The 14029-nt window shown below is 52.5% G+C and overlaps 3 protein-coding genes across 3 annotated transcripts; 2 read left to right on the top strand and 1 right to left on the bottom strand.

Moving 5' to 3' along the window:
• Window positions 1-257: 257 nt before the first annotated feature.
• On the top strand, window positions 258-5089 carry NCLIV_065490 (hypothetical protein; the record flags this gene model as incomplete). Its single annotated transcript, XM_003886100.1, has 7 exons — window positions 258-320; window positions 585-708; window positions 1177-1341; window positions 1519-1811; window positions 2230-2292; window positions 2948-3031; window positions 3659-5089. 7 exons carry the CDS (start codon window positions 258-260, stop codon window positions 5087-5089), a joined length of 2223 nt encoding a protein of 740 aa, XP_003886149.1.
• Window positions 5090-6929: 1840 nt separating this feature from the next.
• On the top strand, window positions 6930-7691 carry NCLIV_065480 (conserved hypothetical protein; the record flags this gene model as incomplete). Its single annotated transcript, XM_003886099.1, has 1 exon — window positions 6930-7691. The coding sequence occupies one exon, from the start codon at window positions 6930-6932 to the stop codon at window positions 7689-7691; it is 762 nt and encodes a 253-aa protein (XP_003886148.1).
• A 1503-nt stretch (window positions 7692-9194) lies between these two features.
• On the bottom strand, window positions 9195-13687 carry NCLIV_065470 (hypothetical protein; the record flags this gene model as incomplete). Its single annotated transcript, XM_003886098.1, has 9 exons — window positions 9195-9332; window positions 9909-10024; window positions 10358-10551; window positions 10867-10982; window positions 11205-11355; window positions 11629-11833; window positions 12154-12261; window positions 12913-13064; window positions 13491-13687. 9 exons carry the CDS (start codon window positions 13685-13687, stop codon window positions 9195-9197), a joined length of 1377 nt encoding a protein of 458 aa, XP_003886147.1.
• Between the last annotated feature and the right edge of the window lie 342 nt (window positions 13688-14029).

Below are 14029 nucleotides of genomic sequence, written 5' to 3'. Positions count from 1 at the left end.
TTAGATGGAGTCGGCACCCCATGGCAGACATTTCCAGGTCAACACAGACACAACAAACCAGTGCCAGGTGCAAGGCGCGAACGTGCGTCTCGCGCACGGCCCTTGTTAAAAAGGAAATTTGTGTCGCTTGACGCGTGCGCAGACATTCAACATCGGGTGAATGCTCGGTTAGGGAGTGCACAGGCGCAGCCCTATACCCGATGCCACTCTCAACACACAGATCTGCTGGGGCGTGTGCGGAATCCTGTCTGTGGCAGATGGCGCTGCGTGTCTCACATTTGACGTGTGCGTCAGCACCAATACCTTCGGACAATGCCATAGTAAGTCACCGAACATGAACAGGAAAAAAGCACAACGGGGTCGCTTCGCCGCGCCCTCACACAAGACACCTTTTCCTCCAGGTCAGAGAGCTTCAGTTGCTCCACGGTTCACATTGCGCATTTCTTTTTCCGGCACGCCACGAGCCGTTCACACTGTACCGCGAGGGACAGCTCTGCCGGTCTGGCAAAAGGACCACCGCAGCGACTCTCTGTTTTTCGTTCCCCTGTCTCTACGCTTCGATCTGCGCATCCGTGGCACGGAAGGGACCGTTGTGGTGTCTCGAACGGAATCTCTCAGGGCAGCCGACTCTTCTGCGGGTTCTGATTGAGAGTTGCACGGACAAGGTCAACTCCTGCTACCTCAAAGGTGGCGAGCGGATTCACCCCGGTAAAAAAGGATCAGCAGCGAGAGTGTGCGCTGTCAGCATCTGAAGCTAACCGTGCTTTGTGGACAGGACATAAGAAGGCAGTGGCATCTTCGACAGGGTGTCGTGCTTCACGATTTCACGACTCTGAAAATCTCCACTGCATGCGCGTGTGAGATGTTAGGACACTAGTCATCAGCCGATTTAAGGATCTGACCTGGCTTCGCACTTGCAGCTATGTGATACAGTATCTCTTGTATTTTACAGGTTCATGGTGCGCAGGCATGCACGAAATCCTCCCCAGTTCGTGATAAAGGCTCCAGAGGGCCTGCCGTGCTCTTTTCAATTCGGATATGGTCCTAAGTCCGCTCCGTTGCCACGCCGAACTCCCGCATCAGCTCTCGTTGTTTGGACCCAGTTGACCGCCTTCTGGGTGTCCTTTTGTCTCATAGCTGCACGTTTTCGTGTGTTCTTTCTTACTTCACCCCCAGACTTTCAAGTCCTCCAGAAGGCGAAATGCAAGGGCGACTTGCCGGGGTTGATGTCAATCCGAGAGGACATCATCAAGGACAAGCGCAAGTTCTGGGAGCAGCGAAAGAAAGAGCTGGAAGACAGGCGGCTGAAAAAACAGAGTGCCGACGATGCAGTTGAAGAAGGTCAGTCGACGAGAGAGACGGTGTGCTTTCTACAAGAATGAGTCGTGTTTCACGACGGCAGCCTTGCCTGTATCGGGCTGATGACTAAGAAAGCCCGCCATGTCTCGTTTTGCCTGCCTTCCGGCCTCCTTCCCTTGTAACAGCCGAAGGTCACATTTGTGCTCCTTGTGCATTCAGTCATAACACGGAAAGACTTGAAGAAGATGGCGAAAAAGGCGAAAGCGAAGAGCCGAATCACCCAAGGGTTGCGGAACGAGAAGGGGGCGTCAGATGGTTTCGCAGCGGCTCCAGCTTCGAAGCTCGGCTCGCCGGATGACGGAGAACGCGAGGAAGGCGGCAGCGATGAAAACGACGACTTCCTTCACGGCGCCACAGTGGACCGGCAGAAAACAGAGTTGAGCCCGGGCGAGTGGCGAATTATTCACCAAGGAAAAGTCGACTTATCGGAACTCTTCGGACACCACTCGACGGTACGCGTCGAACATACTTCTCTCCTCTTCCGCCTAATGACGGTATTTTCGTCTCTCCCCTCTCCCCATTAGCATGTGCACTAGGGTGGGCTCTCTCTCCGGTTCGGACTCCCGCGTCTCGGACTTTAAAACGTGTGTCGAGTTTTAGCTGTCTTGGCAGATAGGCCTGTTTCTAAGCCACCCCCTCCCCCCAGGAAGCAAGGGCAGACGCAGCGCCCGATTTTGCAGCTCCTCTCTACGTTTGTGTGTACGGAAGACGAGGATTTTGAACACACGTGGGTTTGAAGGTGTTCCAATTTTCAGTGAGGGATAGATTTGGAGCGGCGTCCATGCGTTCCTTTCTCTTCTCAAGGCTGGTGTGTTCACCGCAAAAAGTGGTCTTACGCGATGCCTCCTGCTGTGCTGTGTCGCTTGCCAGCTGCCTATGGAAAAGCCCGTCCCTGAGAACCTACGCGTCGAAATTCACCTCGGAGCTTCAGTAGTGAGCGCAGTTCTCGCCGAACAGCGGGGAAATAGCGTTAGGTCTGCGCTCTGTTTTGCTCAACTCCCTGCTCGTTGTGCTCGGCTAAGGCAAAATAGAACTTGGATCGATACACAAAGGCAGTAAAGATCGAAAGCACTGGAGCAGCGCCAGACTCGAAAGAAGTGTTCGCGAAAGTCGGGAGGTGCCAAGAGAGGAGCTGGGAGAGGAGACGAGACTCTGGCCATTCTCAGCTTGCTTACACAAAGAGAACCAGAAACGCGGAAACGTCTTCTCGCTTACATGCGGAACCAGATAACAGAGAGCTGTGAATCCACTTAAATCAGAGAAGCAAGTGCAGGCAAATACAGCATCAGCGGTGACGATGCACATCCACAAAGATCCATATATATATATATATATATATATATAGTGCTCACGTACTTGTAAATGAATATTTACGTTTTAGTATATTTCTTTATGGATACCTGTATGCGTGTGCGTACACCTGTTTCTGAGTAGCCGTACTGTTGAAGAAGGCGCATGGTCAGGCACAGATCGTGCTTTGGTGGGAAGGCCAGGACTTTCGTAGCGGAAGTGTATAGGCGACAAGGAGCAAAACGTGTGTGTGCGTGTGTGTGTCCGTTTCGTCTGTTTCTTCTTCCTTGTGCCTCAGCTTTCGAGTACGGACATCGACGTCGCTATTTCCGAGAATAACAAGGTGCTAACCATTGCTCGGAAAGGCGATCCCTATGCCCCCGTAAGACCTGGCGTCGTTCCTAGTTCGCTAGAGTCTTGCGGTTTTCTCTCGACACCTTTTCGAGTTTGTTTACACTTCCATCATTGAGGCTTTGCTGATCTCTCGCGTTCTCGTTCCCCCGAACTCCCCAGCCACTGCATTTCCCCTCCAGAAGCTGGTTTTCCCGAGTTTCTCGTGCTCCAAGTTTTTCGCTTCAGATGTTTTGGTCGCCCCTTACGTGCGCCTTCACTCTCTCTGTTCCTTTTAAGAGGGGAACGTTTGCGAAGTAGTGTTGGATTCTAACCGTTTTCCGCCACGCCGCGAGACTCGCTTCCCGTGTGTCTCTGACTATCTCTGGCAAGGCTGCTTCCTGGCACTCTACGGAGGAACGACTCGAGGGTTACGGCACCTTTTTAGTACATCTACCCTGGAACAGGGAAGAGCGCTTTGTGCTTTCGAGGTCATACGTTTTTTTGTAACGGTGCTTGTGTCGGCATTCTCACATCTCGCATTCTCACATCTCTCCTTGCTTCACAAAGCTTTGTCGCCTACTTTGCCGTCCTTGAATCCAGGACGCGCCTGCTCGGCGCACCGCGCGCGCGTCATCCGTGTGATCCCTTCCCCCTGTTTTGCGTTCTCTCGCTCCAGCATACCGTGCCTCTGCCTCATGCAGTCGACTTCGCCCAGGGTCGCGCTCAGTTCTTTTGCGAAAGCCACCGCCTTCACCTTGTTCTGCCTGTTCTGAAATCGGGCCTTCTCGGGTCGGCCAACTCTTTAAAAGATTGCAAAGTCGACACAGGATCGGCCGAGGACGCGCAGCCCCCCTTGGAGCGCCGAGAGCCCCTCGAAACCGCGGAACCCATTCGGCAAGACGAGAATAAGTCGATTGGGCAGGATCATGTTCTCGGCAAACGCAGCGCCGTTGAAGCTGGCCAAGCCGACGCTTTGGCAGCCGCAAAAGAAGACGCCGGCGCGGGAGAGTTCGTCGCCAGTGGAAGCAGCGCAGCCTTTGAATGGAACGGAGAAGATCCAAAAGAGGATCAGCTGGACGGCTCTGACGCGCGCCTTCCGCCTCTCCTAGAGAGGCAAAACTCCCAAGACAGCGCAGAGAAGCGACGCCACGACCCGAAGAGGGTCACGACTCCTCTGAAGCTCTCTAGGACTCCCGGAGAGGTACTCGCCCGTGGCGAAGCGGCTGCCAGCCAGGCTGTTCCGATTCGCTTCGCAGGAGAAGAGGCGACAGCCGCCTCACGAGACCTGAGCGCGGCGAGGGTCAGTCTGGGGAGTCTTGAGAGAGGAGAGACCAGACCGGCTCCGAGAGATGGCGGATTTCTCGAGGTGACTGAGCCGGAATTTCATCACATCGCTCGGAGTGTCTCGTCAGAGTCGTCGGCGGAACCCGAGCAGGAAACTTCCAAGACCTCAGAAGCTTCACTCGATTCTCCCCCAGATGCCACGAACTCCGGCATCGCCGAGATAATCGTTCATACAGGGAATGCAGCGTCGCTGCGACATGACGCCTGCAAAGAAAAAAGATGCGACACGGAAACGCATGCACCTTCTCCCGAGAAACTAGAGTTTGCAAGTCCATTTTTAATTAGGGAGGAGAAGCCCGAGGTAGACGACGGCGCTGACGCTGACGACTTTTTGCATCACCCTTTCGTCGAGTGCGTCGACGATTCAACTGTCCTGTCGGATAGCGAAGCGCGAGGGGAAGGGAAGAAGCAATCCCTTCCTGGCCCATCTTGCGAAGCGAGGGGGGAGCAAGCGAGTCGCGAGCATCCACTGAACGAGGGGACTCAACAGGCAGGAGAGCCGCATGAACTGGAGGCCCCCGAGATTGTGGAAACGAAACAAAATCTCCTTTTACTGTTTTCTCTCCCTGCGGCATTCGCGCCCTTTGAGCATCAGGACAACACGGTTCAAGTGACAGACTCTCGCACGGTAAGTTCCGTTTCCAGCTTTTTCGAGAGAAACCAAGTCTCAAACGGTCTCGACGCATTGCTCGGCACCCTGCGTCCGCGACAGCTCCGTCCCCAGCCGTCCCTACGCTTGGCCACAAAGCCTCGGGCCCTCTGAGCGGCGACCTTTCTCGCCTTGTTGGGGCTGGGACCATCCTCTAAAACGGCGTGTGGTGCGCTCCTGCATATCGGAGTCTCGTTCACGAGCGGTGTGACGAAAGAACCTTCTGTGCACTCATCTCTGTCTTCCCTGCTGCTTCGTGTGTCCTTCTGCTCTCCATGGGCCTTCGCTTTATCGGGCGGGAAGCCACGCGCGTCTCCAAGGACGCGGGAAACCGGACGCTCTTTCGTCAGGGTGTGCAACGCATCGCCGTTCGAGAGTCACAATAGACACAAATCACGCGTTAAGGGCTATCACGTGTCCTCGGCTTCCTGCGCTGCATGCGCTCTCTGAACAGCTTTACATTTGTTTCCGAGCTCACCGGTCATGTGGAGAATCGTCGACATCAGAGGCAACACCGAAGTCACCCGCCCGCCAAAATGAACGCGATTTTCGTAGGTCTGGGGGGGATTACGATTCGCGGGAGAACTGGAAGGGGAGGGATTTCAGTTTGAACTGACGCAGAGAAAGTAGATAGACTTTGCCATCTGCTACGCGTGCGAACCACACAACACACTCTCGCGCACCTTCGTGTCGCCATTCGTAAACGATAAACATCGGAAGAAAACACAGAGCCGCAGAGGCGTCTGCGAATCCTTTGAGGTCTGAGTGGGGAAGACGGACGCCATGGACTTCTATATCTTATGTACACGTATACGTTTTAAACCAGACGCGCCTATACACGCCCATGTAAGCCCTTACATACGCGTAGATTTGACTGCAAACTTCCCCCCATGTATGTTTCCATACATGTAGGCACTGTGCGACGCTCTCTAATCTCCCGTTCCAGGACCTAGCCATTATTTCCCCTGTAGTTGCTTTCTGGGTTCTCTTGCCTCTCCTCTCTCCTCTTTCCTGGAACGGTCGTGTGTTTCTGGTGTCTGTGTATTCTCCCTCCCCTCTCGCCTCCTAGACACTCCTCCGGAGGAAAGCGGCGACATCTCGTGCGGCGCTGAGCGAATGTCCAGTCTGCTCCCCGCTTCAGCCGCGCATACCCCTCGCGAAACAGGAGGCGTTCATTTATTCTACTGGAGAGCGCGAGCAGTTGACGCTTTAGACGGCCTGCAGCATCGACTGTATTTCAAAGAGGAGGTCGGGGCTTCACTTCCTGCGGGAACAAGTCGCCAGGGGGCCCGTGAGCCTACCGGCACTCGTCCCCTCTCGGGCAAGGAGGGACAACGAGCAAACGCCTCCGATTCGGTTGCGGTGGACGAAAACCCCAACCGTCTCGCAACGGAACAGACGAAGGCGAGAAAGGAAGAAGACTGTCCAGAAAATGCAGCGAGTCGGGTCTCTCTGGAGGCGAAAGAAAAGGGTCCACAGCATGCAGAACCATGTCAGTCTTCATCTCGCCTCTTGCAGACAGCCAGCGAAGCAGATCACGGTCTTAAGAATCAAAAACAACCTATGTGCAGCTCCACTTGGACGGCTCACGTCGTTATCCGAAAGAAACGTCGAGAACTTTGGATGTCCGATGGTGAGAAAATCGAAGTCGTCCTGGACACCTGTCCTTCCCGCTCGTTTGAAAACGTTTCTTGACTCCTCGAGGGGTATACATACATACTTACATATGTACATATATGTAAATATATATAAATGTATATTGAAGTGTCGATATTTGTGTTCCCTTACGACAGGTATCTAGATATTTGGAGAGAGAGAGGAAGGAGCGTGGATGTGTATATGTATGTTTGTATGTAAGGACTTGAGTGATATAGGTAGGCATCTGTAGATACGGTGAGTAGGCAGGTCGAGGTCGACGGGTTGGAGGTAGCTGAGGGTCAGTCTCTTTCTCTGGATGGAAGCAACACCTGTTTTTTCTATTGTGCCTGTGTGCTGTTCGCTTCTTCGAATTGCCCGAGAAGATGGTGCTCGTAAGTCGTTTTCCCACTTTTTCCACAAGCATAGACAGGCGCAAGAGATTTCCCGGAGCCCGGAGCTGTCGTCCTGCGGCCTGGACGAAAACAGCAGGAACAGGAACGAAAACAGATCCCGACAAGAGGACCAGGCAGAACTCGGGGCAGGAGACGATAGGGGAGAAAGGAGTGGAAGGCGGGTGACCGTTGTTGTTGATTCGGATGATGAAGCAGGAGACGTGCCGTGCGTAGAGGGAGGCGAAGTGCAAAGGGGAGACGACGGGAGGGAAAGAGAGACGCGAGAACGCAGAGAGGAGGGCGCATCAGATAAGAATCCCCGCGATTTGCACAGCCTCTCTCTTTCGGTTGACACCGACGAAACTTTTGGACAGACGGGAGTAGCAAAGGAACCCTTTCTCTCCGAACAAAGCCGAGACGGGAGAGACAAAAGAGAGGACAGGGAACGGGACCAAACAGATTCGGACGAGAGGGCGACAGGGGAACCAGAAGGGAGTAAGGAAAGAGAAGAGAATCCGACAGAGGACAGAAAAGAGGAGTGGGCGGAAACGGAAGAGGACGACAGGAAAGCTATTCTTGAAAGTCTCTTTGTAGATTTCGACAAGGACGACGACCCGAAACAAGACGCCTGTACGATAGGGCGGCTCCTGCTTCTCCACAGTCGTCTCTGGCAAGAAATTGTCTGATTTTTTGTCGAGGATGCAGCCAATGCATTCGCTTTTACGGCGAGCCTGATTGCTGTAGCTCCTCCAAAACAAACTTTCTCGGCTGTACACTGACGTGTATATACGAATATGCGAATACAAATAGAGACGCCGATACATGGACATACACCGTATCTTTCGCGAGTCCACTTCCAAGTTCGACGTTGAAAGCCTGTGCGATCGTGAAGTGTGTACTTTGAATATCGAAACTCCTCTTCCGTTCGCAAACAGCTCTGCCCCTTTTGTGCCGTGGGATGCATATTGTGCACCTCTTGCTGTATACAGCTCGGCGAAAACTTCGGCTCGCTCTGTGCCGCCGAAGCGCCGTTCACTGATGCCCGCGCGCACAAAGATCGAAATAGATCGATGACTATAGGTTGATACAGATAGGTATTTCTTTGAAGTTAGATAGCTGTAGACGAATAAAGTTTGAAACCCGAGAAAAAGGTTACCTTTCTAGGTTCTTTCCCAAATTTCAGCACTTGCTTGGTGCGAGTCGATTCCTTGAGGCCGACCCGGTGTCCGTACACTGTTTTTAGCCAAGAGCGACCGAGCTGATGCGCAGCACACAAGACCCGCCTCTCTCGCGTTTCCTCGCCTTTCTTGTCTGTCACTCTCCTGCTCAGTACGTGTCCCCGCCGTACGGCTGTGCGCGGACCCGCGCGACAGCAAATGAAAAATCCTTCCGCGACGGGAGTAGCAAAAAGGAGACGTCGAGGGCCGGGAATGAGGAAAGACGAAGATAGCGGCAAAGAAAAGGGATTGATAATAGGTCCACAAAAGGCGGGAAGAGACAAGACTTGTTCTGTGTACGAACACAAAAAAGCGGCGTTCGATTTTGCACGTTTCGTAGTACGATCCGGTGCGCAAAAAACGACGGTATAGAGGTGGTGAGGCTCTGTCTTGTCTTTCCCGAGCTTTGCTGAGAGAGACGGGAAGAGAGAACGGCGCCTGGCACCATGTTTCCTGTCATCGGTCCCCGCCGCACAGTTGCGACCAGGACACGAACGGATGTCACCAGAAAGAAGGTAAAATGGAGGACAAAATGCAACTGTCGGCAGAACCAGGAAGTGAACGTCTGAACAGAAAGGGGCCAGAACGCGTTGTCTCTCTGCGCAGTGTCCTCAGACCGTGTTTCTCCCTCGTAAAAGAAGAGACAGAAGGACAAAAAATCGCGAGACAGCCCCCGAGAAGAGAAATCGAGGAGAGAGCAAAAAGTGAGAGAAGGGAGACGACGGATATGCCACGGAAAAAGAGCGCGGAGATGCACGAAACTCGCCGGCCTAAAAAAACAAAATATGGAGCCATCTGCTTGAGTAATCTGTGTGTTTCCGCATTCCCTCTTTCTGTCTGTCTCTCCGTAACGTCTCAGGAAGAACGACAGATCTCCTTCTCTTCCGCTCTGTCAAGGCGTCCTTTCTCTTCGTGTCGCCTTATGGCCGTGTCTATGTCCCTCATTCTCCTTTTCCTGTTTCCTTTGGTCTCTCAAAGTTCGTCTTTCGGGAGTTCTTCGTCCTCGCCGTTCCACGCACGCGCGTCTTCCAGCTTTTTGAGGTTCTTCGGCAGCTCTGAGATCGGCGCCTTGCCTGCAAGCAGCTGCGTAATGAAGGTGTTAATGCTTTCCTGCAATCACACAGATAACCCAAGGTTCTATGCACCATATATATGGAGTTCCCTGATCCAGCACATTACCAAAGGCTCTGGAGAGAGATCAAGAGAGGGAAACGAAGCAAAACCCGAGTATGCCTGTCGGCACAGACAGGCGAGAGGGCCCGCGCAAGTCTTTTTTGGAAGGTGCGCGAGGCCGGGGTTCTCCGCCGCAGGATCCAATCGAAAAGAGGAACGGCTGAGAGGCGAGAAAAAGGTGCGTCGGCCAGCTCCTCTGCGCGCAGGCGATCCACGCTCTTCCACCACGCGAGAGGAGAAGAGGAAGAGGACGAGAGAACAGAAACGGAAGAAAGAGACACACGAACGTGAGGACGAGAGAAGGGAGAAGGGCCCAGGAGTTGAAGCACGAAAAGAACCAATTAGGGGGAGGGGGGGGCCAGTTCAAGAGGAAAGCACAAACCAACTCTTGGATGAGACCGGATTCCAGAGTCTTCTTCTTTGACTCAAGACGACAGCGGGATCGCATGCCCCGCTTCCTTAGCTTCACGGCCTGTGCACAGCACAAAGCACTTTGTCTCTACGTCTGCTCACCTGGCTGAAGTCTCCACGGTGAATGGAGTATTTCCCCTTGGACAGGTGAATAGCCACGACGGCGGGGTAGCCAAACGCGAGGTTGAGTTGTTCCTCGAATTCAAATTGGTCTCCACCTGAACCGGAAAGAAAAACGCACCTCTTCCGCCAGTTCTTCACTCGCTGGTATGAGTAAAATTTGCGGATTCCCGGACGCGTTAGAAAAAAGAGCATCGACAGAGGCAACGATCTCCTGCCTCCCATCTTTCCCTCCTCTCTCCTCCCTCCCATATTTCCCTCCTCTCTCCTCCCTCCCATCTTTCCTGCCTTCATTCTTCTCCCTCCCATCTTTCCCTCCTCTCTCCTCCCTCCCATCTTTCCTGCCTTCGTTCTTTCCCAGCTTTCTTGCCGGTCTTCTCCGTTGGAACCTTTTTTCTCTTTTTTTGTCCTGAGCTCTGCCTTTTGTGTACCTTGCGACCAGAAGAAGGTGATGGGCATGTGGAAGGAGGCTCGCACGACTTGGTTCAGCGTGGCGAGATACTCGTTTCTCTTCTCCTTCTTGCTGTCCAGGATGTGCGGCAGGAAGGCGAGGACACAGAGTTTGTCTCCGCACGCATCTCGGAACTGCTTCTCAGTCAGCAGCTGCTCGGCAGTCACGTTGACACTGAAAACGAGGCAACATACGAACGCAACTCAACAAGTTATTGAGAGACGCTCACGAGCGCAAAACCATAAAAGGTCATAAAAGGCTTGACACACATCCCGACACGCAAAACACGCTGGTACAGACGCACCACCAAACGTGGAAGGACAAGGCAAACGCACACCGTCAGCGATCAAACACGACCTTGTCTCTCCCTCACCGAAGGCGCCGCACAACCGCATATCTTCCCTCTTTCGCTCTTCTCTTTCCCTCTTTCGCTTTTCCTCTTTCGCTCTTCTCTTTCCCTCGTTTCTTTCCTCTTTCCCTGGGACGCACCTGAAGAATTCCAAGGCGTATTTGAGGAGCGCCTCTGTCGTCCGTGGTCCTTCGTAGTCTTTGACCATGCCGACGCTCTTCTCGCCCGCGGGGAAGAGTTTCAGTGTCGGAAAGCCCTGAAAAGCCCGAAAGCAGGACCAAGCGAGTCTGCTGAAAAGAGACAGAATGGCCAGTGTGGGAAAGAGAACTGAGGCAAAAGACACAGCGAACTGCAGGCGACTGAAAACCACGACACTCGCACAGGGACCAGCGAGGGTTCGGGGCGGGATGAGAGGCGGCGAGATGCTTCTTTTTGCTACTTGAACACTTTTGCGTTTTAAAAAGTGTGTTGGACTCACCCGAATGCCGTAGGTGCCGGCGATGACCTTTTCGACAGTGGCGTCGACCTTGCCAACTTTGACTCTACCCTTCAACGCTGTCGCCACTTCTTCCCACGTCGGCGCAAGTGCTTTGCAGTGTCCGCACCATGGCGCGTAAAACTCAATGAACCTGAAACAAAACCCGGCAACGTCCCAACGCCGAACTCGACAGCCGATATGCAGAAAAGGCATAGACATGCACATTAACCTGTGTATCTAGACAAGTAGAAACGCGTGCAGAAATGCACAATTCACTGTATATATATAGATACACATATATAAATACATATATATATATATACGTACACACAAGTGTATCTGTATGTAGACATAAATATGCATGTACATGTGCGTAAAGGAAAGGCGAGATAGCCGTCGTTTTCGTTCGTTCGGTTTGTCTCACCAAACACTCTTGTCGTCCTTCATGACCAACTGGTTGAAGTTCGCATCTGTCAATTCAATGACGTCTGAGGGGCCGTCCTTCTTCGGCGGGGTGCTCTCGGAGGGCTTGGCATCTGCGCCCGCGTCAATCTTTCCTGGAAACACGAAACGGACCTGTCCTTTCTCTCGTGAAAAAATCCCACGCTTCGCGAAGAAGAGAAAACCGACTAGGCACACACAAACGCACCTGCAAACTGCAGAGAAAATGCATCTAAATGTGCAAATGTAGGTATGCATCTAAATGTATATATAGATGTATCGATGCAAGGAAAAACGATACACGCTGGTGTGTGTCGTCTCACTAGGCTTACGAAAAAAAAAATGCAATTATATGTACAACTACGTATACGAAAATATATATACACACACGCAGATTTATATATATATATATATATATATATATATGTAGGCAAATCTGTACATGTACATGGAGGGTATGCACATGTACATGGATGCAAACGCGCGCAGTTTGTGGAAGTTGCTTTACCTGCTAGGCGAGCTTTGGCCAGTTTCCCTGCATGCATCATGGCGAACTCGATGAGAGACGCAGCGTCGCGGTTCTGGTTGTAGTCGAAGGTCTTTGGGGGTTTTCCGCCTATAAGCCCAGCAGCGCACGAAGGGGAAAATGGGAGCAGGGAGGGAAGCGGGAGAGAAATCAAGGAGAGAGGCAGACAGATTCTTTGTCGACGAACATCGAAATAGCGAGAAGACAGGGAGAAGCCAGGAGAGCAGCGCAAGAGGATGACAAGGTCGGAACGAACAGAGGGACGACGACTGAGGAAGCAGCGAGAAAAGAGGACTATGGACAGAAGGACAAAGACACATCGGTGCGAAAAAGAAAATCGAAGGAAGTAGGCAGCTATGGGCCGGGCCTTGTCGCGTTAAGTCCATACAAAAACCTGAAAAAAGAATCGATGTTCAAAGAAACGGCCTTTCAAACGTACATACACCCCAGTACGTGAATCCACGCAGGTATCATTCGCTCGCCCCCATTTCTTTATTTCTTTCCTCAGTCCATTCCACCGAAACAGATAAAGACAGAGGCCTTACTGGGGGAAAGCCACGATTCATACATATAGATGTATATATGTAGGTACAAAACGTGTATATGTCTGTACATATAAATACATATATTTACACATTTGAATAGTTCGAGCTACTGATCTAATGTAGATGTAAAGAACCATAAGGAGAGCGAGATGCTCTGACAGGGCGCGAGATGAATGCGGGAAGGAATTCTGTTTACCTCGTCCAACAAAGGCCTTGACAGTGGGGAAGCCTTGAACGCCGTACTCGCCCATAGCAGCCTGGTCTGAGACCGCGACGAGGGTTACGATGCCGCGCAGAGCCTTCGCTGCCTTCTCGAACTCCGGGGCGAAGCGCTGGCAGTGTCCGCACCTGGTTCGCAAAAAAAAATGGAAAGACCCAAAGCGTCTCAAAGATATTCCAGGACATCTGCCGCTCAAAAAGAGCTGTGCAACTGTGTACACAGAGTCAGAGTGAAAAAGCGACAAAGACATCCCTACATATACGCATATACTTTGTACGGTTGAGAGACACATGTGTGCTTGCATGTTTGCTCATTTGTTAGACCTGCGCAGAGACTGCAGCCGGAGGCGCCGAGATATACATACATATACATATATACACATAGATTCCGAGGAAATCGGGAGTAGAAATCTGGCTCCCTTGAGAAGCCAAGGGTTGTTTTATCTGCACACAGGTATAAATAAAGACCTGTGGGTGCGTGAATGTATGTGAAGTGGGTGCGTGCAGTGCCGTGTGCCGAGAGTGAAGGTGTGTAGCGGTGTCTTTCCATCTCACCAGTCGGCGTAGAACTCGACGATGAAGAGATCATTCGAATTCACGACCGTTTCCTTGAACTGCTGACTGGAGAGGACCTTAACGGGTCCGTTGGGCGAGTAGAGCCCAGCCTCTGCACCCGAAAAGGGCGAGGAGACAGAGAGACAAGCGAGAAGCGCGTAGAGCGCGAAGCTGCGGCGAGCCAGCGTCAGCGCCATCTTGTCGGTGTCTGAGAGAGAGCGGTAGACGATCCCGAGTGGAGAGGTTCGGTTTTTGCACGAACGAATGGGGGAAACGAGAGAAGTCGAATGCAGGCGTGCGCACGCACCGTCTCGCATGAAGTGTGCACAAGACAAGAGAGAGGAACACAGCAAGAAGTGCAGAGAGAGCTCGTGCCTTGGGGATAACGAAGACCGTGTCTTTAGTCGGCTTCTCTTTTTCAAGCAATTCTAAAAAACCCTAGAAAACCCGCAACGGAAAACCCCACCGTTCTTCTGTGTACGTACACCGCCGGGGTGTGCGCAGGAGCGGGAGAAGAGACGGGAGAAAGGTGCACCACG

The sequence above is a fragment of the Neospora caninum genome, chromosome XII (genome assembly GCF_000208865.1).
Source record: "Neospora caninum Liverpool complete genome, chromosome XII".
In the NCBI taxonomy this organism is placed as follows: Eukaryota; Apicomplexa; class Conoidasida; order Eucoccidiorida; family Sarcocystidae; genus Neospora; species Neospora caninum.
Note: the sequence above shows the minus strand (reverse complement) of the source record. Positions and strands in the feature narration are given on the sequence as shown.